Source organism: Halichoeres trimaculatus, unplaced genomic scaffold (assembly GCF_033239565.1).
Source record: "Halichoeres trimaculatus isolate MK-OKI-2021-1 unplaced genomic scaffold, fHalTri1.1 fHalTri1_scaffold_14, whole genome shotgun sequence".
NCBI lineage: Eukaryota > Metazoa > Chordata > Actinopteri > Labriformes > Labridae > Halichoeres > Halichoeres trimaculatus.
In genome coordinates this window covers 33,610,696-33,636,000 of record NW_027437192.1, presented here as the reverse complement: position 1 = coordinate 33,636,000, position 25,305 = coordinate 33,610,696, and the positions used below count along the sequence as shown (strand labels likewise).

Below are 25,305 nucleotides of genomic sequence, written 5' to 3'. Positions count from 1 at the left end.
AGAACATTCTGCCTAACACCAATCAGCCTGTCTCCAGACTCACAGCACACACACATAAAGAGGAGAAGAAGAAGAAAGAGTAGCACAGCACCTGAGCGTTCCTGGTCTCCGCTGGCAGAGCTCCGGTCTCTTCCATCCGTCTGCAGCTGATCTCTGAGCAGCGGCTGCTGCAGCGGAGCCGCGGAGGAGTGTCCGCCCCGGGCTCACTGCTGCGTCAGGCGGCCAGCCTCACACTGAGCCGGAACACGGAGGCTGCGCCCCACAGCCCCGACGAAGAAGAGGCGACACACACACACACACACACACACACACACACACACACACAGACAGGCTGCTGTCGGTTTCAACACGGAGTCCTGAGTCGGGGGGGCTTTAGTTCCTCAGCAGTCAACTTCAACAACAGACCATAATAATAACCCCATGCCCCTGTCTGCTCCATGAGTTTGATGCTTAAATGTTTTTGTCTGCAGATGTGTGTGTGTGTGTGTGTGTGTGTGTGTGTGTGTGTGTGTGTGTGTGTGTGTGTGTGTGTGTGTGTGTGTGTACCCCTGATCCTCCTCCAACATAAGACTGCACTGTTGTTATTTCTACACACACCTACACACTGTAACACCATCTTCACAACACACACTCGGATAGTAAAGCACAAGTGACCATCTGGAGTAATGACTGGACATGAGTGTCTGGAGTCACACACACACACACACACACACACACACACACACACACACACACACACACACACACACACACACACACACACACACACACTTGCATGTGTTCTGTAGATAATGTGGCTGCCTGCCTGACTGAGCAGAACTGCAGCAGAACTGCAGCAGAGTAACATCTCTTCAACAAACACTCACACCTACACCTACACACACACACACAACACACACACACACACACACACACACACACACACACACACACACACACACACACACACACACATACCTACACACACACACACACACACACACACACACACACACACACACACACACACACACACACACACACACACACACACACACACACACACACACACGTTGTGCTGTATATGTAGAGTGGATGACTCAGCTGCAGCGTTCAGTGATTAGATGCTGATCACTCCTGGAGCTGATAAACTCTGGGTAACTAAGGACAGGGAGGCTCCACTGAGCAGGAAGAGGGCTGCGCTCAGTGGAGGAGATACAGAGGGAGCTCAGGGAGAAGGCTGCAGGGGGAGGGACTGGAGAAAGATGGAGAGCATGGCTCCAGCAGAACAACCTGAGGGAGGTGTGGAGTGAGGCCAGCACCATTACTGCTCATGACAATAAGATGATGGAAGGAGGCCAGCCTTCCCCCCAGCTCCTCTAACGGCTCCCCCTCCCTTTAGCACTCACCTCACTCCCATCAACACATCCCTCTCCCAGCCTACCTTACTCCTGCCACCACTGGGGCTCTCTCTGTCCTCTTCCATCACCACTGAGGATGTGAGTTGTTGGATAATTATGTTTAATATGGTTAAAGCTGACGATGACATGCTAGAGGTTACCTGAACTAGATTTAAAACCTTTTGAGATGTAAATGAGCCCTGTTTACACTCAAATTAAGACTCCAAAAATGCCATAGGTCATTTTCAGGTGTTCAGCTCTGATCAGGTTGTTCTCCTTTGATATGAAAATATGAAGTCTGTTATGACAAAGTCGTAAAAGGAATATAAAGGAAAACTAAACTAAAAAAATCTAGCAAAACAACACTGTCTGCTTATATATTTATTCACATCAGTAATTTTTCAGTATTAAAGTGAGTACCATACTTTCTGGACTATAAGTCACTCCAGAGTATAAATTGAAAACTATACAATTTTTTAAGTCGTATCAGTCAAAAATGTGTCATGAAGAAGAAAACAACAGATAGTTGTCACACTGGAGTATATGTCGCAGTTATTTAGAATGATTTAGTTTTTTTTTTTTTTTTTTTTTTTTTCAGTATTTTCAGAGTGAATTTTATACATATAACTTTGGTAAGTGTCTGTATATTATGAGGTTTAAATATTGTTTGTGCAGCTCCTCATGTTTGTGACCATAGTGAAGTTTCACTTTCTCTTCTCTGAGTGTGCTCCTCTGCTCCCCTGTTCTACTGTGAGTGTTGCGGTCAGACCAGTGCTGTGTGAGCTTAAATGAGCTCCATCTGATAAATGTCTTTACATTTAAAAAGTTACAGGAGTTTTGGGGCTAGTTTGTGACTCAAATCCTGAAATCTGTTTACAATGGAAAAAAAAGACAAAAACTTGAGTGAACCTTTATTTCTCTAAATCACCCAAACTTTTTCCCGTCAGGGCTAAACAACTATTCCCTTCTCTGATGGGGGGCCAGGGTCAGTTTGTAAAAAAAAGGTGTGACGATCGCAGAGGTGTCCAATATGAATAGTTATTGTTTCCCAGAAAGCCACACATAACCAAATATTAATAACCCTTTCTGGGATCTTGACAGGAAAAAAAATCAGAAAATAAATAACACTATTAATGCAATATATAACACTATTTATGAAATAAATAATAACTAAATAACCCCTTTCAGGTTTTTCACAGAAATAACGACCATGATATATTAACTTTCTTGTAGACACCACTGTTTGCAGCTCTCTCTCATTAACTTCACTGTGAAAACCAGAAAGCAAGCAGGCTAAGAAAACGAACTAAGTGATACAACACCTACCAGTGCAATACATTTCACTAACAGTGGTTGTAAAACAGGATTTTTTTTTTAAGGAGGGGTTTCAGATAGGGCACTAACTGCAGAAGGGTGGAATAGAAAGTTACATTCTTTGCATGTGTAAGTCTTGATCAGGCCAGACTGAAAAAAAAAAAAAAAATCATAATGCACCTCTGGTATTGTTCAGGGGGCAGGGCAAAACAAGGAGGCGGGCCGTAGCTTGGGGACCACTGCTTTCAATCATATTATCAGGCACTGAACACCGGGAGCTGTAAGGCTGTCCAAGCCGGAGATGAAGTCTGCGCTCCTGTAAGCAGTTACATTAGCAAAAGACTACTCAAATGGACCAATGAGAAAACACTGTGTGCAGGCAGTGCCCATGGGAGTTGTAGTGCCGTAGTCTCATACTGCAAAGGTATAAGTATTTCAGAGGCTGTTTCAAAAAACTACAATTAAATAATTCAACTTGCCAAAGTGGCTGGTGGGTACTACTACACATAGTATTATTTGATGTTTATATACAGAAAGATTGCTGTTAGGACAAGTTTTTCCCACTTAGCAACTGGAACACTTATAAATTGGAAATGACGTAATTCCCACTCCCCATTTCCCAGTTTTGATGTAAATGGGACATACCATTAATAAAACTCTTTTCATTAGATGATCTTAAAGTGATACAGCTTGAATAAAAACAGTTGCAGTTACTTGTAATTTCATGTTTAGAAAACACTGAGTTATTTTTTAATAAGAGTAGTTTGACATATTTCTGTAACCCTTTCAGTCAGTGATTCAGTTTAGTTTGTTCATCCAGTTGATTTGTTTTTGAACAGATCGTTGAGGAATGTCACCTCTCTTATCCTGATGTATGGTAAATGATAAAACCAGTGAGTCTCCAGCACATGATGATCCTCCCTATGGTCAGAGAGAGGATTTGAACAGTATCCTGAGTCCACCCTGTAGACCTGTCCCCACCTGCCCTGTATAACGTGGTCTCTGCACACACTCACAGTCTGCGCTGTCGAATCTGTTCTGGTGAAGACAGTTTGTGGGTGTTAAGATATTGGAGTGTTAAAGAGAACCGTGTCCCTGTGAGCGGTGCAGTGTTTCATCATTCTCTCCTGTCTTCAGAACAACATCATCACAGCAGCTCTGCTCCTGCCTCTTTAATCCTCAGCGTGGTGGAGATGTTGGTGTGTAAATCAGCCTCACTGCAGCAGAGTGTGAATCATTTTCTCTAACAGGAAGTAAGTTGAAGTTGTTTACAGAGTGACTCTCAAAGGAAGCTTTTCTTTGTGTGAGGAGAATTAAATGAAGAGATGAAGACTCCATTCGGGAGGCTGGATTATGTTTTTAGATTTACAGTTAATCCCAATAATGAAATGAGTTTAATCCAGCCTTCTGTCTTCAGCTGAATACAACTGAGAAGATCCCTGAAACTCTGATCCCACCACACAAACTCAGCTCCTCTCCCTCCTGTGTGTGTGTGGTGTGTGTGTGTGTGTGTGTGTGTGTGTGTGTGTGTGTGTGTGTGTGTGTGTGTGTGTGTGTGTGTGTGTGTGTGTGTGTGTGTGTGTGTGTGTGTGTGCGAGTGTCTGCAGTCTTATGGTGTCTGTTTCAGCCCCTGCCTGCAGCTCGCACACACACTTTTCACACACACACACACACACACACTCACATCACTCTTACATAACCCTGGAGCTGTGCTGCTGTGCTGCTCGGTGGTGGACTCAGAGCTGCTGTTTTCAGAGCATGCTCACTGACAGCCCGTGGACTCTGAGCTGTCTATTTTTAGCCACAGGAACATCACAGGCTCAGGCTTTCTATAAAAATAAACTTTATTTACTGGAGGAAAAGTGCAGCAGAGGATGTGTCTCAGTCAGGAGGTTACAGTGAAACAATAATAGAGCTACAGAGGAGATAATTTACAGTACAAACTGTACACAGTCTAACAGTATTTACATGAGCTACATCAACCACAGGCAGACACATCCTGTCTTTAAATAGGAAGGGAAGACTAAGTGACAGCTCATTTCTTTTTTTCTGCACCGAGCCTTTATATGATGACCATCAGCAGTCAAGCCGATATAAAAATCAAAGTCAAACTTAAATAAACCTGGTGTGTGCGCTCTGTGTCCTTAAAGGGAAAGTCCCCCCTTTCAATAAGCAATGACACCTTCTTCACCTCACACTAAAGGCTGAATCATGAGATATAACCGCTGGCACTTTGACAGACTCACAAGTCTGCAGGAGTGTTGCAGGAAGCAGGGACAAAAACAGGAGGGCGGGTTTTATCAAGGACAGGAGAAACTGAAGGCCGGTTTATGATTTCAGGGGTACATTAATCCCAGAACTTATTTATGTCTTAGTTCCAGTGGCCGTAGTAGACATCGTTCTAGGGGAAAGTTCCTGAGGAGCAAGCATGGGATCTTTGGACCCGGCCCATGGAGAAGACATTTGCATTGTCCTGTAGAAGTGTTTCCTGTTAACGTGGCTTCACCAGACTCTGTTTGTGATACTGTCTCATCACTGAGATGTTTTCATCTTAGAGAAATCTCCAGGTTGAAACCCAGACAAATATACTTTCAGGATTCCCTGTTCTGACTCTTTACAGATATCATTTAAAGCTAATTTCTATTTTTATATTTAACTTTGCGTATGCGTCATGTCCAACCTGCAGCAGTTTGTTTTCCTGTCCATTGCTCAGCTCTTGCAGCCACCTTTGTTTCACCTTGATATTTACCATCCCAACAGCCCAGTTCAGGTCCTGCTATTCATCTTTTAAAGACTAATTTCTGACAGTCATGTCAATGTCTAAAGATTACATATTCATCATTTCTACAAAAATGAATCACCGTAGGTCGTCTTGTGTTCACCTGGTGTTTCCACACAGGTCTCACTTAGCTGGGCTCTAAAGAGACACCATCATCTCTAAAGCCTCTTCTGAAGGAACCATCAGGAGTCAGAAGAGTGCTGTCTCTGTGTGAAGACGGAGTAATAAATACCTGACCCACCAAGGCTGACATTGGTTTAGGTCTGAGGAGTCGAAGTGCAATCTGTTCAGTCTGTGTGAGCACGTGCATCATCACATATCGTTGTCATAGTCTCCAATCATCCTCCGGGTGTTGGACGCCAGGAAGATGTCGTTGTCTTGTGGACAGTCATGGTGACAGGAGCAGGTCTTGATGAGCATCATCCTCTTGATGAAGACGTCTCCCTCTGGACACTGGAACTCCACCTGTGCTGTAATGGTGCGGTGAGGGGTGCAGCAGCGGTTGTCGGTGCAGACGCCACAGAACTTTGGTCTGTAAAGTCTGACGCTGGAGCAGCCGGACAGCTCGAAGCGCATAAACCGCTGGGCCTTCGGTGTGCGGATGCACTTCCTCCCCTTCTGCAGGACAGAAACAGTTCTGTTCATGACTCATGTAGAGGTACCATGATCAGTCCGATCAAGTTACACCTGAGCAGAGAAACTTCAGGTCAAAGCAGGTGATACTCTGTTATCTATTATCTGAACTATGGTAAAGAAACTGTTCATAACATCCTGTCCTGTGCAAGGGGATCTTCTTACCTTGATCTCTCTCTCCTGCTGGCTGTTACAGGGTCGGATCATACAGATCCTGGTCTGTCTCTCCAGCTGGCAGTGCTGGTTGTCATTGGTGATGCGGGAGGAGACGCCCATGCCACAGGAGGCCGAGCACTGGCTCCACTCTGTGGTCTGAACGATGCAGTTATCACTGGGACTCTCTGCAGGCAGTTCATGAGGGGACACATGTCTGAGAAGGTCTGAGGAGGGCAGGGGGTGAATCTGAGATGCTCCTGGAAGGGGGGGAGGGGGGGGAGAGGTTATACTAATTAAATGACCGAGGGGGTGTGTGTGTCATAAAGCCGTGTCCAGGAGACACTGACCGGCCATCACTGACTCGTAGTGCTGGTCCTGGGGAGTCTCAGCACACACCCACTCCTCGCAGCACCTCCCAGGGATGGTGATGCGCTGTGGGTAGGGGCAGTCAGGGGTGGGCAGCCGGGCGTTGCTGGCACACATGGGAACACAGCCGATCTCCCCGTTCATACACACACACTGGTGTTTACAGCTGGGCTGGAAGGACTCCCCACTGCGGTAAATCACGCCTCCTAGGTCACACGTCTGACCCTCCTGAGCTGCAGACAGAAAACACAGACACACACAGACACAGACACACACACACACACACACACACACACACACACACACACACACACACAAACACACACACACCGCTGTGACTAACTTTGTCAAAGAAGAATAGGAAACATGTTTTTTTATCTTCAAACTCAGACACGAGTCCTTCCTTTTGTTCAAGCAGAATATTATTCACAGGAGCTTTAAATGAAAGAAAAGGGCACCGACAGTTTTTTAACAGTAACCATGTCCATTATCCATATATCATATAAAAAAATTAAATAAAAAAATTATATCCTACCCACTGCAGTCATCCCAGTAATTCACCGTACATAAAAACATTATAAGAGTGTTAAAGTGGTGTTCAGATGTTGCAGTATAAAATGTTATAGTAGTGTTTTACTGGACTAGTGTAGAGTGTTATAGTAGTGTGATAACAGTGCAGTATGGGGTCCTTGTGGTGTTTAAAGGATGCTGTACATAGTATTATTGTGCTGTTATATTGGTACAGTGTAGTATGTAAAAGTGGTGTTAAAATTGTGGTGTAGAGAGTTGCAGTGGTGTCATTATAGTGAGTTATAAAGTGTTATAGCTGTGTTATAATGGTGCTATACAGAGTGTACTAATGGCATTATAACAGGGCAGTAAAGAATATTTTATTGGTGTTATAATAGGGCAGTACAGAGTGTTATGGAAGTGTTATAATAGTACAGTACAGTGCAGAGTAATACAGTGGCGTTATTACGGCACATTTAAGAGTGTTACGATGTTATGATGGTGCAATATAGAGTGTTATGTAGGTGTCATAATGATGCAGTATACAGTCCTAACAGTGTTATTATGGTTAAGTAGAACGTTTTACAGGGCTGTTGTAAATTTATTTGTGTAGAGCGTTATCACAGTGTAATCATAGTGCTGTATAGGATGTTATGTTGGTGTAATACTGGTGCAATACAAAAAGAGGCAATACTGTTAAAATGGTGCATTATAAAATGTCATATTATATTAAAGACGCAGTGTATGTTGGTGAAATACTGGTGCAATACAAAAAGTGTTAAAATGGTGCATTATAAAATGTTGTAGTATTATATTAAAGATGCAGTGTAGGTTGGAATGGTGGTGTTATAATGGTGCATTAAAGAGTGCTATAGTAGTGTGTTGAAGGTGGATTATAAAGTGTAATAGTGATGTTATAATGGTGCAGTATAGAGCATATAGTGGTGTATAAATGGTGCTAAATAGAGTGTTATTGTCATGCTATGATAGTGCAGCATAGAGCGATATAGTGGTGTTAAATTGTCCAATGCAGAGTGTTATGGTGGTGTTAGAATAGTGCAGTACAGAGTGTTACAGTGATGTTTCAATGATGCAGTATAGAGTGTAATAATGGTGTATCATTGGTACTCCATAGAATATTACTGTCATGCTCTAATGGTGCAGTATAGAGCCTAATAGTAGTGTTAAATTGTGCAATATAGAGTTTTATAGTTGTGTTATAATGGTGCAGTATGACATGTTGTAGTAGTATATTAAAGGTGCAGTATTGAATGTTGTACTTGTGTTATAATAGTGCAGTATAGAGTGTTAAACTGGTGTTATAACGGGGCAATATCAAGCGTTTAATGGTGTTATAATTGTGCAGTTTAGAATATAATAGCTGTGTTACAACAGTGCAGTATGGAGCTATAAATGTCAGAATGTGTTACCCATGCAGACTCCGGTCTCTGTATCACTCAGTAGGCTGTAGTCACAGTACAGCTCCTTGTGGTGGTCACAGGGCTCCAGGAGAGAGCATGGCTCCCCCACCTGTCTGGCACACACCTTGCAGCAGCCACAGCCATCCAGCACCAGGCTGGTCCCGACGGGGCAGGGAGGGGCTACTGAGGGACAGGAGCAGGGCTGGGAACAGTCCTGAGACGCCGTCTGCAGGAATCATAAGCAAATGAGGAGTCTCATGAAGTAAGGGTCTGCAGGTGACATGAGCTAAAACATTCCCAGGTAAAAGTCTGGGTTACATCTCAGACCCCCTGCAGGTGGGGCTGAAAGCTTCAGTGCAAGAATGGAGCAATGGCAGATTTGAGACAGAGTTCCAAGCTGTGAGAGAACATTTGTCAGTGAGTGTGCCTGTGAGGATGACTCCTCATGTGTGAAGTCTGAGCAGTTACAGTTGTCTTCTTGGATCAGTTAGTAGAGATGGTTTCACTTATTGTACCAATTTTATTTTGTCTGACATTTGATGCAGCCATAACTCCAAGGATGTTTCAGAAACAAAGGAGAAGTAAATGTGAGAGCAGAGTGATGCTCTGCACTTTCTAACAGCTGATGGTTTACAGCCGGAGAGCCAATAGGCTACATCTGGAGTGAGCTTTCTGTTCCAGTCAAGTACTTTTATCCTTAACCTACTCTCAGGAAGTGATTATCTGTGAGAGAGGAGCCTGGAGGATAAACCTGCTGCAGCATTCTTCATCTTTTGGACAGTAAAGCCCAACGCCTGTTGTTTCTTATCATGATGACCTTACAGAAAACTATCAGCCCTTCTGCAGCTCCTCTCAGGTCCGGACAAGCCTCTGGTCTTTCTAGGCTCATATTATTAGTTACATCCCACGACTTCTAAAAAAGAAATGTCAGAAACACCGTCTGCACACTCACAGTGTGACTCACAGACACCACAGGAGTTAGAGAGCAAAGACCGCACCCACACAAAACACACCACGGACCATACGCATGATCACGTGGTGCAGATCTGCACTAACACAGATGATCTGACAATAAGACGCGGTCACTGCATGCTTCAAAAAACAGCATGAGGGGGCTCTCCCATGTTTTTAAAGCACATGGTCTAGTTGGTACCACAGCCTCTGTGTTGTACATACATCCTGCTGCAGTATGAGCCTCCAACAGCATTTGTTGTTTCGGCTGGGACAGGTAGCAGAAAGCGGATACGTGAGTTTAACCCAGCCCCACTGAGCTGCCTGAGGTCTACAGTCTGACTGCACTCGCTCTAAACAAAAGATGTGTTGAAAAATTACATAGAAAATGTGTTGTTGCACGTTTAACACATGTTGTGTGTTTTTCAACCGATGTGTAGAAACGTGGAAAAGCTGTAACACAATTAATGGGTGGGACTGAATGTGCCTTACAAACAAAGGTTGCACAGGGTTCCCCCTTTTCACAGTCATTATCATTGTACAGAGACAAAAAAAAGGGGGACAACGAGGCAACAAGGCTGCTGCACCCAGTGGGCTGCTGTCCAACACTTTGGTAAGTGTCTATATTACAATAAAAATAAATAATGAAATTAAAACATGTCAACTTTTTGGAAGATTGTGTTAATCTGGATATGTGAGGATTTTTTAGTTTGGCTATAGTTTAAAGGAATACCTGAGTTGATACAAGTTTATGAGAATGAATGTAAAATGTAACAGCTTAATAGGTAAAATTTGGTGAAGATTTTGTTCACTTTTCTCACATTTAGTTTGTTTTTCTTTTATTTGAGACTGAAATTAACTAATTATTAACTAAATAAACTAATTCTAAATGTATAATCTAAATGCTACATATAAAAACTAGATCTTGACGCTTAGTCTTGATTTAAATGTTACATCTAAACCTTAAATCACTCACAAAGTGCAAAACTAAATGATTTCACAAAGTAAGCAGGTCAGTACCTGTCTTTCACACCCCATGTAGTTGTGGCACATCACGCAGCCCTGCCCCCCTGGGCGTTATCATGCATTTTGACCTCTGTGTTTCATGCTGCTTGTAGCGAATGTTTGGAGCTGCCATATGGGAATGCCAGGTCTGAGGACAAGCATCCTTCACAGATTTTATGAATGAGCTTTTAATTAGGGCCTGAGCCTGCCAATCAATGGTTGGGCAAGAGTCCTACTGAAATCTTTGTGATTGTTACTATTCTTCCTTGTGCGCCTTTAGCTCCAGATTGCGTGTCTTTCTCTTGGAAAAACGCAAACACACCCAGCCCCAAAATTCAATCCTGGTGAAAATTAATGATTCCACTGCTGGCCTAAAAATGAATGCTACATAGCACCCCCTATGGGCTAAAAACAGCAGCCAACCGGGCTACTTTTAGCTATGGCCCTGAAATTTGGTGTGCATAACCAACATGCCTAGCCCTAAAAAAAAAATCACTTATGGCTATCATGATTTCCAAACATGAACTTCGCTATTTGGGCCTAAACATTGGATTTTGACAATCTATAGGGTACGTGTTTGAACGAACTAGTCCCAGGTTTTTACACACATCAACTCCAACACATGTACTCCTGTACGCATCCATGTCATTACTTTCCCTTGAAAGAACAGCGCCTCCAAATGACAATGACCTGACAGGCTAAAACTTATGTTCATCGGGTACGTATTTGAGCGAACTAGTCCTAGGTTTTTTTCTCTGTACCATTCCAAACTTGGCTTGTGTATACCAGACATATTGAAGATGAAAAGTTATCATAGGATTCATAGAATATAAATGGGTGTGGCCACAAATGACCGCCAAAGTTGACTATTTTGCCACTTCATGAAAACCTTAATAACTCTCTAGACCTAAATGAACACACAGGTTCAGTATCACATCCTGATTGCATTTCTACCATGGGTTGCACAAACAATAATGCTCTATAGCGCCACCAAGGGGCCCAAAATTTCAGCCCCCTGGCTACTTTGAGCTACAGGCTTGAAACTTTGTGGGCATAACTGTCATGCCTAGCCCTACAAAAAGTATCCCACAACCATAGTAAATTCTGAACAGGAAGTTCTCTATTTGGACGTAAACATCGGATTTTCACGAGTTCTAGCCTATGTATTTCATTGAACCACTCCGATGATTTTTGCCTGATCCACTCCAAACATGGCCTGTGTACACTACACACATTGACAGTGAGCAGTTACAAATGGATTTTTGCTACGTCAACTGGCATGGCCACAAATGATTGTCAAAGTTGACCCTTTTGGCTGTTTTATAAAAACCTTAATAACTGTCGTGTACAATGTTGGATCAGGACTAAAATGCACACAGAGGTTCAGTGTTACAGTCTGAGTGCATTTCCATCACTGGTTTCGCTAACATTAATGCTCCATGGTGCCACCTCGGGGCGCAAAACTGCAGCCCGTCCAGCTACTTTGAGCTACAGGCCTGAAATGTTTTGGGCACAACTATCATGCCTAGACCTATGGCTTTTGGCTGAGCCACATTTTGCTGCACGTGGCGACCAGGACATGCCTGGACAGGGACATGTGGGCCAAAGGGCTCGGGCCCAATATTGCTGATTGCAATTTAGTATTGTAGCCATGGACACCAAAAATGGGGGAGGGGGGATTCTAGGGGTCCATCATTGGCAGGGGCCCACAAATTTCTTTTAATGGGGCCCAAAATCCTGAGTGGCAATTGTAGCATCTGAAAAAGAGACACTGACTTAATCCACATTTTGAAGTTGTTAATTTGAGCACTTGGTACCAGTTGCTGTTGGCTGTAACCACAACAAAAAGTTACACTTGGCCCTGTATTTTATCCTCAGACGAGCGTGTCCCACAACCCTCTCAGGAAAACACACAACACACAGATGCTGCCTGCTGAACTACTGATCGAGGACGATGCATTCACTGAGCCTTGTAATTCTATTTCTTATTCTTCAGTCCGTTACAGAGTCAACTTAAAAATTCGGAGAAAAACAGGAGAAATTTCATAAGGAGAGTTCGGCTGAAGAGATAGTTAAAATCATGAGACTCACGAAGAAAATGGGAGTGTTGGCAGGTGTGCTGCACACCAGCCATGACCACCCTCAGGTGGGGGCATGCCCGCCATTTCTCTGCCCTAGTATTTAGATTAAGGTTTAACATTTAGGTTTAGATTTAGTATTTAAATTTAGATGTAAAATTTAGATTTAGATTTCAAATTTAGATATTTTCATGCAGACACATTTTAACAGGTTTATAGAACAATCTGTTTTGCATAAATGTCAGTGTCAAATGAGAAAAAAACAACCTAATGTTGGAAATATGAACTCAATCTTCACCAAATGTGGCCTATTAAACAGTGACTGAAATCTTACATTTGTCGCCCCATAGCCTACAAGTTTGACCAGAGCTTGAGACATGATATCCGTTTAGAAGGAAACAAATAACTCCCTCTTCCTTTCTGCTTCTTCACACCAGGAGGCAGTGGTGTGCACAGGAGGGGTGCAGTCATGGCCTGATTGTTAAAAAAGCGTGTGCTAAAGTGCTCTCCTGAGTGGAAAAATAACACACTTGGTTGGTTAAGATGTGATATAGGGGCCCCTTGGGAGGCAAATAGTGCTGAAGTGCCCTCCTTGGAGGCAAAACACACGCTCGCCCTCTGGAGTTAAAACACATGCTTTAGTTCCCTCCAGTTGGAAAAACATACAAATGTGGCCAAAAACAGGAGCCAAAGTTTCCTGGAAAACATACAGCACTGAGTGCCCTCTCCAGAGACAAAAACACGCTATACGTGCCCGCCCTTCAAAGAGCCTGTGCACGCCACTGCCATGAGGAATGTTTTTGTGAGTACAACCAGAGCCAATTGTTTCCCTTCAGCTAATGACACCACAGTCCTCAGCAGCACAGAGCTCAGTCCCAAAGCAAAAGGAAACTCACTTCAGATTCTCTTTGGTTATTTCAAAAGTCTACAGATGCAAAAAGAACTGTCTGCTGTCAGAGAACCACCAAAAACAAAGCACCCACAGAGCCACACTGGTTAAATGTTTGTCATAAACTGACGAAAGAGGTGAGCTGAGTCTGCACTCTGCAAATATTCATCTGCTGTGGAGCTGATTGAGTCTGGTCAAACCAGAAGAGGGCGACACCACCCTGTGATCAACGGGCCAGCAAATAGTTTCCATGTTTTGATTCTTCACAGTTCATCGCCAGAGACAGAGAGAGAGAGAGAGAGGAAAACATGACAGCACAGGATGAAGAAGTGTTGCAGGAAAAATAGTTTTAGACCAAAACCAAACCCTCAGCTTCTAAGTCTCCCCTGGCTCTCAGCTTGTTGGTTCAGGGACTCACACGTTACTCAGACTCAGATTCCCTCCAGCACGATGCCACAAACTGAAGCTGCGAGGAAAACCATCACATTCAGGTTTGTTCAAAGCCAACCTACCAGTGAGACGAGGAGCAGCAGCAGCAGCAGAGGGAGTGAAGTTTCCACAGACATGTTGGCTGCAGTTTCCGAGTCTCTCTGTAGTCCTGGTCTCTGTGTGATGTTCTCCCTGCAGCTGCAGACTGATGAAGCCTGGGAGGAGATGTGGGCTTAAATAGCAGCTGGGTGGGTGTAGCCGGAGAAACCAGAGCCATGCCTGCATGCTCTGTGGTGAAAGTTTTCCAAATCAAACGCCCCGCTCCCCAAGACAGTGAGACTGTGAGAGAAAGCCTACACGGACACAGCATCAGTTCAGAGGGGATCAGCTGTCACTGCAACACCTCAAACTGCAGAACAAACGTCCTGTTCTCACAACCCTCAAAAACACCATCAGGGATTAGCTGCTGCCTGCAAGGACAGCTAGTTTCCAGAATCAGCACCAAGAGATGAAAGATCTGACTGCAAAACATGACCCTGATAATCCACGTTAAGTCCCTCCGAGAGCCTGACACAGCTGCACCACCCCATCTCTGTCTTCTTTCTCAGACACCACTCTGAGTGAAAGATAAATCATTATATTTTTACTGTCTTATGTTAATTTTTTTGCATTAATTATAAAACATCTTACAGAACATATCTATCAAGTCTATCAATCACGTCTCTAACAAAGATCTGATGCTAAATTCAACTTTTCATCAACAAATATCACACAGCTACCTGTGTGTGTCTGTGTAACCTCAGTCAGAGAGGATCTCCTGCAGCGTCTTTGGATCAAACCAACTCCAGGGAGAGGGGTGGATGCTTTCCAGGCTTGAGTGTGAGGCACAAGTAGCCGACTTGTTTTGACTTGAAAAAATATCAGAGATGACAAGACCGGACTTAAAAATAAGTGGTTAATCTGGAGAAATTACAAGTCAGGAGTAGAGCTAGAGATAGGGTTAAAAAGTGGGACAACCCCTCCTAAATCAGGAGAGTTGTCAGGTCTATCTGACCTGGATCACTCAGACAGACTCAAGACAGGAGCTGCAGATTTAATATGAACTAGTGCTGAGCGGTATGTGGGTTAAAACTGGAGTTTTCAGGATGGGAGTCGGCCTCATAGACTGTATAGAACATGAACGAAGCATTTGCAATGTCACCCGTCTGTTCCTGAAACTGTGAAATGAAGCCAATCAGTGGATGCAGCCACATATGACATCAGCTGTGAGTTTTTCTTCGAGCAGCTACAGGGCGCCCTGCGGTCACATGACCTGAGCTGTGTTTCTGATTAGGAAATTTAATGATCCTAATGTTTTCTAAACCGCAGAGTTAGAAAAAAATTCACTCACTGTACAGTGCATGCCGATAGTGAAATCAGTGTTTCAGACCCAAGCTGTTTTTGAACTAGGCTGTAAATATACTTTTTAAAAGTCTGTTTTTAAAGCTGGGTGTGTACCTGTCTTCTGGTCTTTCTGCAGCCAGCCTCAAGCAGATTCTGGATGAACAGCAACTTTTAGCACTTCCGCATAGGCTTCATTTTTACTAACCAGATATTGCCCCTTGGTCGTCAAGGCTCTACATCAACCTCATTTTCAGGATGGAAGTAAACAGACACCACTTTAACGTTAGAGGTGGAAAAGACAAGAACAGACATATACATACAATACTTCTTTTGCAAAATAAAAGGTTTGTCAAAAGTAACACAATAATTACTTTCCATGGAAACTAATTACATTTATGAAGGAGTAATTCAGTGACTAATTCAAAAACTTTTGGGGAAAGTAATGAGTAACTATAACTAAGTACTTATTCCACAGTAATTTGCCCAACACTTTTCAGCACACATTTTGGGTCCAAAGAGAGCACTTTATCACACATTTTTCAACAAATGTGCCTCAAGTGGGAAAACCTCCCCCCATGTGCAGACTCCTGAATTTGTGAACAGAAACTCCACCTTCTCAGAGGTGCTTGTTTTCATATATTTCTTGATCCCTGATTGTTAAACTCTGTTCCCTTTGAAATGATCTGAACTCCTGTTTGACGCTCAGCGTGCGACAGGGCCCTTTTGTAACAGGTCTGGTCTGGGCTGCTCCAGAAGCGTTGTTGTGATCCGGCTGAAACAGACAAACTTGGCAGACACTTTGAGAAAACAATCCGAGTTTGTCTCTGACCGAAGAGATATTTTCTCATAAAAGTCAGGAAGAAAGGTTTGGCTGTGGAGCGCTATGAAAACAGGGAGTCCTTGTTGAGTTTATTGGCAGGCTGCTGTTCCTCTGCAGTAACCACATAATGAAATGTTTGATGTTTTTTACCCCATAAACATTACGTAACACCTCCAAACGGGCTACGAGCTAATAGCTGCCATGTCCGGACAGGTGATGGTGACATGATGCCTGCTCAGTGACATCACACGTCTGCCACAGCCTGGCTCACATGTTGGGGCTGTGAAAGCTAACACCCTCACTGTTTCTCTGTCTGCTGCTGCACCTGACAGTGACGGATGAGGCTGAGTCCACTAACAAGAGCTGGACATTTCCTCCCACGTTCTGCCCAGGAACTGCTCCATGAACTGCTCCCAGCTTTTAGTGAAGTACTCCTCAGGTCCAAACAGGCCTGTCCTCCCTCTTCAGGGAGGGGTTGTTATAGAGACACCACCAAGGAGCAGGATGAGTACAACACGGCGTCAAAAACAAGCCTGCACACTGACTTCACACCACAGTTATTACTAACCGCTACTGTTCCCAAAGCAATCACCCTAACTACTGCTCTACCCATCCAGAGGAGGAGAGGGGGGGTGAGGCAGGCCTTTATCCTCCAAACTACCCACCACAGTGTGCCCGCAGCCCGCCCATCGGTCACACATGAGGATGGTCATGTTTGATGATGATGATGGCTGAACTGGTATGGAGTGCTTTGAAAAACAACCAACACCAACAGGAGAAAATGTGTGTGTGCTGCTCCTCTGGATGTTTGCTCTGTCTGTGTTCTTCCTCTGCAGAGACAGCTCTGTGTGCCTACACACACACACACACACACCCACATACACAGACACAGACACACACAGACACACACACACACACACACACACACACACACACACACACACACACACACACACACACATACACAGACACAGACACACACAGACACACACACACACACACACACACACACACACACACACACACACACACACACACACACACACACACACACACACACACACACACACTCTAATTATGTAACTATTAATTCAATTGAGTTGTTTAACTATGTGGAGGTTAGGAATATGTTTCAGTTAACACAGTCAGGATAAATGAAAAGAACAAAAGACGATGTGTGTAAAGACGAATGAACCTACATTTTTTAGCACTATCTGTTAGCATACAAGGGTTCAAGGACAGGAGAGGAGGGGCTCAGACTTTGTGAACTGACCACTGAGCACAGGTTGTGGTAGTCAGGGCTGCATAATCTGAACCCAGAGACCACTGTAAACCATGTTTTTTTTTTTTTTTTTGACATATTGTTTACAAATTTGTGTTCAACTGAGAACCAGAAGGCCTCCTGATCCTTCCCCATCAATGAACTGCTCAGAAAGATGTGAGAGGAGACAGGAGTCAGATGAATCATTTTAAGGTGTTTTGGTCAGATAGATAGCACCACATTTCCAACAAGTGGTAATGAAATACTGTGACATTCAATACAAAGACATTATTTTGAGTGAAAAACTATATCTGTGGAGTACCTTTCATGGTTTGGAAGGCAGCAGTGAGGGAAAAGTGACTGAGCACACAGTTACAGAGTATCCTGCTCCCTCGAACAGATACTAAAGAGTGGGAAAACAGTACAATTGATACTTAGATGTATGTTTTAAACTAAGCGGCAACATCCGATCAGTAAAACAGAAGCCTATGTGGAAGTCCTTAAAGTTGCTGTTCATCGAGAATCTGCTTGAGGCTGGCTGCAGAAAGGCCGGAAGTCATGTACACACCCAGCCATAAAAGAAAAACTTTTACAGCATTAACATCACTCTTACAGCCTGGTTCAAAAACAGCTTGGGTCTAAAACACTGATTTCACTATCGGCACGCTCTGTATGATGAGTGAATTCTTTTTCTATCTCTGACGTTTTTTTTTAGAAGTTTTTAGGATATTTTGTTGTCCAATCAGAGACACAGCTCAGGTCATGTGACCAACAGACACCATGTTAGCTGTTGGAAAGGAAACTCACAGCTGGCATCGTATCAGATGTGGCTGCATCCACGGATTAGCTCCAATTCACGGTTTCAGGAACAGTTGAATGATGTCGTGGAGGCTACGTCCATGTTGTATAAAGTCTATGTTGTAAACCTCATTTCCACCAGTAATAAAGAGCATGGAGCCTTGGGTCTGATATCTGGCCCTTCAGCACAGTTTAACTCCAATCACTGCAGCTCAGCAATGAAACCCTCTCACTTGGATTACCCACAATCTATTCAAAACCACGTTTTCTCCATAAAAAGGATCCTCGTCTTACAAAGCTGGCCTGTTCTCCAGTGGGCACAGCTCCCACTGAAAGAGTTAAGCCTCCTTCATCTGAAGCCCCCCTTCTCTTTGGGAGTCATGGACCCTGTTGTATAAGTGAGCTAGTTCATTGACCTGTGGTTCTCATCCTCAGAGTGAAAACACTCCACCTGACTCCTCTGACTGTGCTCCACAGCAGGACGCGTCCACTTAATTACATCCTGAGTTGCTGTGCAGCAGCTGAGGTGACTGCAGGTGTTTGACTGGAACCAGAACTCTGTTTGGTGCTTTTGGCTCCTGTTGAAGACTCTGTAAGGCCAGAGCGCCAGGAGTCTGCTCCCCTACCAAACTCAGACTGCTGTGTTGTACCAGAGTCTGTGACTCAGTCAGCATTTATTTTCTGGGATTCTTGAAGGATTTATTTTGCTTGAGAAGAGCTCAGTTAACTGAAAAGTGTTTGCTGACTTCTATGATTCATACTTTGGTGCACCTTTCTAACACCTTTCAAAACAGACATGAAACCACAAACCAGTGGACCACAGGGTCAAAAGTCCTGGATCAGTATTCTGGTCCCACTCACCATGCTTGGAGTTGCATCAGCATTGATCCATCTGTTTCTTCAGTGGCACATTGTTGTTGTTGTTGCTGTGGTTGACGTTGTTGCTGTGGTTGCACTGGTTGCTGTGGTTGCTGTGGTTGCTGTTGTTGCTGTTGTTGCAGTGGTTGCAGTTGTTGTTGTGGTTGCTGTGGTTGCAGTTGTTGCAGTTGGTGCTGTTGTTGCTGTTGTTGCAGTGGTTGCTGTGGTTGCTGTTGTTGCTGTTGTTGCAGTTGTTGCTGTGGTTGCAGTTGTTGCAGTGGTTGCTGTTGTTGCTGTTGTTGCTGTTGTTGCTGTGGTTGCAGTTGTTGCAGTTGTTGCAGTTGTTGCAGTGGTTGCAGTGGTTGCAGTGGTTGCTGTTGTTGTGGTTGCTGTGGTTGCTGTGGTTGCTGTGGTTGCTGTGGTTGCTGTTGTTGTTGTGGTTGCTGTGGTTGCAGTTGTTGCTGTTGTTGCAGTAGTTGCAGTGGTTGCAGTTGTTGCAGTTGTCTCTGTGGTTGCAGTTGTTTATGCTGTTTTCGTTCTGGCCGTAGAACTGTGGACCAGCTCTATACCCTCAGCAGGGTCCTCGAGGGTGCACGGGAGTTTGCTCAACCTGTCCACATGTGTTTTGTGGACTTGGAGAAGGCATTCGACCGTGTCCCTCGGGGAGTCCTGTGGGGGGTTCTTCAGGAGTATGGGGTGTCGGGCTGTTTGTTACGAGCCGTCCGTTCCCTGTACGACCGGTGCCAGAGCTTGGTCAGCATTGCTGGCAGTAAGTCAGACTCATTTTCAGTGAGGGTTGGACTCCGCCAGGGCTGCCCTTTGTCACCGATTCTGTTCATAACTTTTATGGACAGAATTTCTAGGCGCAGCCAGGGTGTAGGGGGGTCCGGTTTGGTGACCACAGGACTGGATCACTGGTTTTTGCAGATGATGTGGTCCTGTTGGCTTCATCAAGCCACACTGGAGCCCAGTGTGAAGCGGCTGGGATGAGAATCAGCACCTCCAAATCCGAGTCCATGGTCCTCAGCCAGAAAAGGGTGGAGTGCTCTCTCTGGATCAGGGATGAGATCCTGCCCCAAGTGGAGGAGTTTAAGTATCTCGGGGCCTTGTTCACGAGTGAGGGAAGGATGGAGCGAAAGATCGACTGGCGGATCGGTGCAGCGTCTGCAGTAATGTGGACTCTGCACAGGTCTGTCGTGGTGGAGAGGGAGCTGAGCCGGAAGGCAAAGCTCTTCGTTTACCGGTCGATCTTCGTTCCCACCCTCACCTATGGTCATGAGCTTTGGGTAGTGACCGAAAGAACAAGATCGCGGGTGCAAGCGGCTGCAATGAGCTTCCTCCATAGGGTGGCCGGGCTCTCCCTTAGAGATAGGGTGAGAAGCTCGGCTATCTGGGAGGAGCTGGGAGTAGAGCCGCTACTCCTCCGCGTTGAGAGGAGCCAGATGAGGTGGCTCGGGCATCCGATGAGGATGCCTCCCGGACGCCTCCCTGGTGAGGTGTTCAGGACATGTCCCACCGAGAGGAGACCCCGGGGCAGACCCAGGAGACGCTGGGGAGATTATATCTCTCGGCTGGCCTGGGAACGTCTCGGGATCCCCCCGGAAGAGCTGGACGAAGTGGCTAGAGAGAGGGAAGTCCTGGCTTCCCTGTTTAGGCTGCTGCCTCCGCGACCCAACCCCGGATAAGCGTCAGAAAATGGATGGATGGATGGATGTTAACATTTAAAAGAAAATTTTTAGAAAAAATTATTTGATAACATATCTTTATAACTTTATTCAATTCATCATTTTTTTGTTGTTTGCTTATGTCTTCCCAAATATCAAGCATGTAAATATTTAGCAGTTAAATGAATCTATTCACACAAAATTCAAATATGTATTTTGTTGTTTTCTTCCCAGGGCTGTAAAACTTTAGGTTAGCCACAGGTGTATGGAAAGTTGGTGGGCTGTTGATGTTGTTGGAGGTGAAGTAGAGCAGTGGCAGACTTTATTGACAGATGGGATGAAGATTTAGTTCAATGAAATGAATAATAATGATAATAATAATAATAATAATAATAATAATAATAATAATTATAATAATAATAATAATTATTATTATTATTATTATCATAATTATTATTATTATTATTATTATTATTATTATTATTATTATTATTATTATTATTATTATTAATAATAATATTATTATTATTATTTGTAGCTGTGGTATTTATTTATTTATCTATTTATTTTTTATTTCTTAAAGTGGCAGTAATACACCATCATAAGGGGAAACTGGGTGACCAAAACTGTAGATGAACTAAAGTCCTCTGAAGGGATAATGGAGATGTGATCCTGTGACAACCCCAAATCAGAGGAGGACAGAAAGAAAGTGACAAAGACAAAACAAGATGATACCACAGTCTGATCGCCTGGTTTTGGAAAGTACTTTAACCCAGGCAGGATCTTGTTCAGGGAGAGATGAACCACCCAGGAACTAACTTCAGACCCTGGTTCCTGCAGTCCAAACACACAGAGTTCCTCTAAAGGTCTCTAGGTCCTGGAGAAAGTTTCCACTGTTGCAAAGCACCCAATGACCAGTTTCACAGCAAGTTGAGTCGCCCCCTACTGGTTCTCTGAGAAAATACAGGGATGACTCACGTCTGTCTTTACATACTCTTCTCTTCTGGTCTGTGGGAAAAGCCCACGCAGTCAGTGCATGAATGCATCTGATAAGTAAGGGAGTCTCTAGCTTTGAGTCCTGACTTTCTCCTGTGAAATCAGCTTTTAACTCCTGATTGATCCAGATCTGAATCCTGAAAAAAATTCAGTTTCTCATAATGACTTACAGGACCCTCAGAGTTCAGAGACACTAAGCCCTTTTTGTTTTTCTGAATGGTTTCATAATTCACGTTCCCACGCGCTGCAGACTCCCTCCATCCAGCCACCCAGACGTCTGAGGGCTGATTTATCATCCACTTCCTGGACCCCCTGCTGAGCAGAGTCCGAATCCAGGTCATGAACTTACATCATGCTTTATTTCAGCTGACTGGTTTCCTGCACCATGACCTCACCTGTTAATGCAATGACAAGTGTTATTGGAGCCAGATTAGCCTGGACCCAGCAGGGTGGAGCCGCGCTGATCAGGGCAGATGGTCTGATTACTGTGGGGAACCTCCTTGCTTAAGAATCAGAACATGAAGGCCAGTCCTCAACTCCTCATTCCACAGAAAACCAGGAGGACTTCACACAGGCCTTGAACCAGTGATCAGGTCTATGACCAACTAAAACTAACAAAGTCTGCTCATGAAGAATGAGGTTGACAAGAGTTACACAGCTTCATTTCCACCCTCAGTCAGCCAAGATGCATGCGGATAAATAAAGAGCCATCATCAAAGTCCTGCAGTTCCTGAAGGGACTGTCAGTCAGTCTGTCTCCAGCATTGAGTCATTGAGAGCAGGTGTCTGCAACCTTTACTTTCAGTGGAGCCATTTTGACTCAGCCCATATGAATTAATGTCACTCTAGAGCCTCAAAATCCACTTTATTGTCACAATAAAGACAGAAAGTGTAGAAAATTCAAAAGATAAATAGAATCTAGTAGAAAAAAAAAATTCTAATCAAAATTTCTTTTTGAATTTATTAAATTTTACATTTTTTTTTTACATTTTTTGAATTAAAAGATAAAAATATAAATCAATCGATTTTTTTATATTTCAAAATTTGCTGAAATTTGCAAAAAAAAATTAATTTGTAAAACTTAAAAAAAAAAATTTAAATTAAAAAAATGAAAATGATTAATTTTAAAAAACAGCAAAAGAAACTGAAATATAAAAAATGAATTTTGAAAATTTGTAAAAATTTGATATATTTACTCAATTTCTTTAAAAAAAATCAGATTTCTATAACTTTTAAAACCATAAAAAATGTAAAAAAAAAAAAAAAAAAAAAAAAAAAAGTACAATTTAAGGAAAAATAAAAAGCTGAAAAAATTTGCAACTTGAAAGAATTTTTTAATCCTGAAATTCTAAAATCTGCAAACAATTTCAAATTTGAAGACAACTTGAATTTGACAACATATTAATAACAATTGATCATTAATACTCTGTGTAAAAAGAAAAAAAATCTGTTTAAAAAATATTCTTTTAAAGCCACAGGGAGCCACTGCAAATGAGTCAAAGAGGCACATGTTGAAGACCCTTGACCCAGAGACAGGTGTCAAAAGCCCAAACTTTGATCTTTGAGAATCATTGATTCATGATCTTCATCTGCTGCTCCTCTCCAGCTCCAGCTAGCTGAGAGTGAGCATGGTGCAGTCTGAATCCTGGGCTGGAGCAGAGTGAGTGAACAGGTAAAGGATGGCAGAGAGGGTGTCCACTCTCTGAAGACACTGAAGCATTTCATTGTTTCCACAGCCAACAGTGCCCTTCTTGATATGCAGCGTGTAGGCTGGATGCTGATAGCTGCGTCAGAAACATAAGAGCATGATGCCACAGCGGCATGACGCACTGTACCCTGCTGATAAATCCAACAAGGACAAAAAATGTAGCTCAGTAAAAAAGAGCAACGATGGAAGACACTCTGCAGTTCGTCTTCTTCGTGGATGCTTTGTTTCAGAGAAGTCTATGTGCCACTACGAGAAATACAACAGCCGCTGTCACACAGGAAGTGACCATTCTTTCAACCAATCAACGGACTGCAGTGTTTCTAGCTCCACCTTCTGGGGTCAGATCGGTTTAGTCTGGCACCTCAACAGAAGGGTCCCAAAAATTGGGACGGTTCATCTATGTGATTTGCGGATCTGTCCCAGGAATAGTCAGTGGAAACGTCATAAAATGTGTGCTGGACTGAGACGGACCAAACTGAGCACTTGGTAGAAACAGAGAGTTCATGAGAGCTACGGTCTGAGAGCAAAGATCACTCAAAGGTTGACGTTGTGCTGAGGTGGTAGTGTGTGGTACGTCCACACTTTGTTCTGAACTCTTCAGCCTTTGCTTATTCCATGATATCTGCAGCTAACCCCCCTCTGCTCCCACTGCTTCACACTCCTGCCTTCCTCTCTTACATACATCAAAGCCAGACTCCTGGCTCCTGGCTATGATGCTGTTTTTGTAAAATGTACAGAAATAATGAACACAGGAGACTTCCAGAGGTGTTTCCCCTGTGAGCTGATCCTCCTTCTGGGAACTTTTCTGAGATGGTGCTGAGGCAGCACCTGTTCCCAGATCACAGTCATACACAGACTGGACCAAAGACTAAACATCCCTCAGTCCTCAGACTCACTCACTCACACACACACACACACACACACACACACACACACACACACACACACACACACACACACACACACACACACACACACACACACACACACACTGACTCATTAATTGGAGATGATGTGCAGCAACATCACTACTCAGCAGACTCACAGTCAGACAGACTTTATTTATCCTGGGGGACAGTCAGCCTTTACAGTAACTCTCATACACAGTAATATGAACATCAGAGGGGTACACAAGTTCTCCAGCAGGGCTGAGAACAATACAGAAAACAGATATATTTCAGCTTTCTGGAAGCATCTTTTCCCTCCTATGTAACAGCAGGTATAAAAAAACAAGGGGGATCATGAAATATTCAGGACCTGGTCAGCATCCGTTTCACTGCTTCTGCTCCATGTGACCCGTTTCACTGCTCATCACTGGTGCCTCCTGTCTTTACCCATGAGAGGCGCCAAAATCAACAGACACCGACTGTTTTTCCGCTCAGCTTTAAGGGAAGTGATGTTTACCTGTGAACATGGGATCTTATGGGACCATTACTGACTTTTGCAGCCAAGCTCTGGTGGATGGTTAATGAACAGCAGCTGTTGCACTCATGCACTCACTTCATGTTTAGTAACATAGGTTGCCACAAGGTTAAAGTCACTGATTAAAGCTTGGTTGACCGGAGATCAACCTTGTTCAAAAGAAAAAAAAAATAAGGGAAATGTGGAAGTGCAAAAAGTTGCAGTTCTACGAGTGTCCACATGAAGCTGTCTCAAAAAGTCTAACACTCCCCTTTAAGTTCCATGATGCAGTCACTGTTTTGTCATAGTAAGCCCGGCTCCTCCATGCTGGTTTCTGTTCTGAATAGGAATTACTTTAGCACTACTGAAGCCACATTTCCACCAAGCGGTCTGGTCCGGATCAGTACAGTTTGGTACAGGTTGAATGAGTAAAGCCTGATCCTGTTTGTTTTTCAAGCAGCCACCTGTGACCTTAGGCAGTGTGTAAGATGCCAAAAGCCGCATCAA

General features: G+C 43.7%; 1 protein-coding gene across 2 annotated transcripts; it reads right to left on the bottom strand.

The window, feature by feature from the left end:
• Positions 1-4,550: 4,550 nt before the first annotated feature.
• Positions 4,551-14,103, bottom strand: ccn2b (cellular communication network factor 2b). Of its 2 annotated transcripts, none has more exons than XM_074686784.1 (5): positions 13,994-14,103; positions 8,568-8,784; positions 6,609-6,860; positions 6,271-6,518; positions 4,551-6,090 (listed from the first exon to the last, which is right to left on the bottom strand). In XM_074686784.1, the coding sequence occupies exons 1-5, from the start codon at positions 14,045-14,047 to the stop codon at positions 5,785-5,787; spliced, it is 1,077 nt and encodes a 358-aa protein (XP_074542885.1). In that variant the 5' UTR covers positions 14,048-14,103; the 3' UTR covers positions 4,551-5,784. The 2 variants fall into 2 exon arrangements, with proteins under 2 accessions (XP_074542885.1, XP_074542886.1); XM_074686785.1 differs by having other exon boundaries at positions 6,271-6,446.
• Between the last annotated feature and the right edge of the window lie 11,202 nt (positions 14,104-25,305).